Genomic DNA, 2,243 nt, shown 5'->3' on the forward strand with positions numbered 1-2,243 from the left:
ATTCTGTTGGCCTTTTTAGCTGCAGCCCCGCATCGTTGGCTCATGTTGAATCTGGCATCTACTATTATGTCTTGGTCCTTTTCCTCGGTGCTATCACCTAGTTCTATTCCTCCCATATTATACATGTTATGTATGCTTTTTACATTTCTTGTACCCAGATGAAGGACTTTGGGACTCAGCCATCATGCTATTCATGAATTTGGGGTTGCAAGAGGGGGAACACCTAAGAAAACACAGACTTCAATCGGTCAGATCAATCAGAAAATGTTTTAAAGTGGAGTAATTATGCACCTAGGCTTTGCATTGAGTAATTTTGTAGCTTAAATGGGTTCTATGGGAGAAAAAATATTCCTCACCTCTGCTGACGATAACATGTTGGATTTTTAACATAGCAAAAGGCAATGGTATTTACAAGACAAGGTCATAGACAGCGTCAGTTCTGTGCCACAAATACGGCAGTAGCAGTGGCTCGTATGCTTTGTTATAGTGAGATCAAGCACCGTGCAGCGCACGTTACACAAGTGTGGAATGGTGGTCCAAAGAAAGGTGAAGAAGCATCAACTTCAATGTCATCAAAAGAAGCCTCGGCTCGAGATTAGAAACGGGTGATTTGGAGGGATGAGTCTGAAGTCAATAGACTAGGATCTGAAGGATGCAAATGGGATCAAGAAATTGAAAGAACTGTCTAGATCGGTGGAGGTAATCTGATCATATGGGGGTGTTTCACAGCCAAAGGCATCGGTCACTTGACCCAAATCGATAGTAGTCTCAATGCTGAGCTATAAGTGAGTATCCAACAAGATTAGTTACTTCATACACTCAATTACTATGGGTATGAAAATGGAATCTTGGAAAAATCTTGTCTACAACTCAATGTATATATTATTTACAGTATAAAAAATGCAGTCTGCAAACCTAAAATAATGGTAGGAGAATAGTCATAATACATAGGTTATACAAATACACAGTAACTTGTAATATTACTTTTTTGCTTTTCATGTTTTTATGTTAGGTTTTTTCGACACTCAATTGTCTATTTACATCCTGAAGAAAATTCATTTTTCATGTCCGAAAGGAAGGCTGAAAAGAAAACATCATGGAAAACAAGACCGCTCCTAAATATTTCCAAATTATACCCTTTTATTCCAAATCAGAGGACACCCCGTACATTTTTATCACACTATTGACTGTATACTTGATGGGATTATTGATAAATATAGTTATCATTGTAGTGATATACACTGATCGGCGGCTCCACTCCCCCATGTATCTGTTTCTCATTAATTTATCCATCATTGATATCTTTTTCCCGACTGTCATCATTCCGAAAGTTCTCTACATGCTTTTCACTGGTATTCAAACCGTGTCAATTACACAATGTTTCACCCAGTTTTACTTTTACGTCTTATTTGGCACCACAGAAGACACCCTATTGTTTGTAATGGCTTATGACCGGTATGTTGCGATCTGTAGACCCTTACATTATCATCAGCTTTTGAGTAGGAGGACATGTTTGGGGCTCGTTGTTACCATTTGGTCTTCAGCCTGTTTGAATTCAATCTTAATTACAACGCAAGCCTTCAAGATAACCTTCTGCAGCGCCAACAAGATCCACCATCTATTCTGTGATTTTAAGGCTCTGTTTAAGATCTCCTGCGGAGGCTTGGAGAACTTCTTCAATCTGGTCTACTTTGAAATTGTAGTATTGGGGCTTTGTCCATTCTTGTGCAGTTTAATCTCATATATAAAAATAATTACCATTATCATGCATATTAAATCACAGGAGGGAAGAAGAAAGGTCTTCTCCACATGTTCTTCTCATGTTACCGTCCTCCTCCTCTACTACACCACAGCCTCGTCTGTCATATTGACCCCAACCACAAAGTACTCTGACGTCTTAGAGCAAATCTGTTCGGTGCTATACACAACTGTGACCCCCATGTTAAACCCTCTCATTTACACACTTCGCAATAAAGAAGTAAAGAATGCCATTCAAAGATTATTAAAAGCTCTTTAAATGTTAAACTGTGAAGAGTAGATATTTGCCAGGGTTGCACTAGCATAATAAAGACAACAGATATGTACATGTTGGAATTTAGAAGTGTAAACCCTGTATAAAATAAAATTATTTATTTGGGGTAAATGTATTCATTTTTTTATTTACATGGGGCAAATATTATAATGGTCAACAATATGGAGCAGAATTATATCAAAATTATTTTTTTCATCTGATTCACCCTCAA

At 37.7% G+C, this 2,243-nt stretch overlaps 1 protein-coding gene across 1 annotated transcript; it reads left to right on the forward strand.

The window, feature by feature from the left end:
- Window positions 1-1,096: 1,096 nt before the first annotated feature.
- Window positions 1,097-2,017, forward strand: LOC142246760 (olfactory receptor 1L1-like). The gene has a single exon (XM_075319811.1). The coding sequence runs from the start codon at window positions 1,097-1,099 to the stop codon at window positions 2,015-2,017; it is 921 nt and encodes a 306-aa protein (XP_075175926.1).
- The last annotated feature ends 226 nt before the right edge of the window (window positions 2,018-2,243 follow it).

Source organism: Anomaloglossus baeobatrachus, chromosome 7 (assembly GCF_048569485.1).
Source record: "Anomaloglossus baeobatrachus isolate aAnoBae1 chromosome 7, aAnoBae1.hap1, whole genome shotgun sequence".
NCBI lineage: Eukaryota > Metazoa > Chordata > Amphibia > Anura > Aromobatidae > Anomaloglossus > Anomaloglossus baeobatrachus.

What these genes read in the sequence shown, in the direction of transcription:
- LOC142246760 (XM_075319811.1), top strand. Translation starts at nt 1,097, where the DNA reads ATGGAAAACAAGACCGCTCCTAAATATTTCCAAATTATACCCTTTTAT.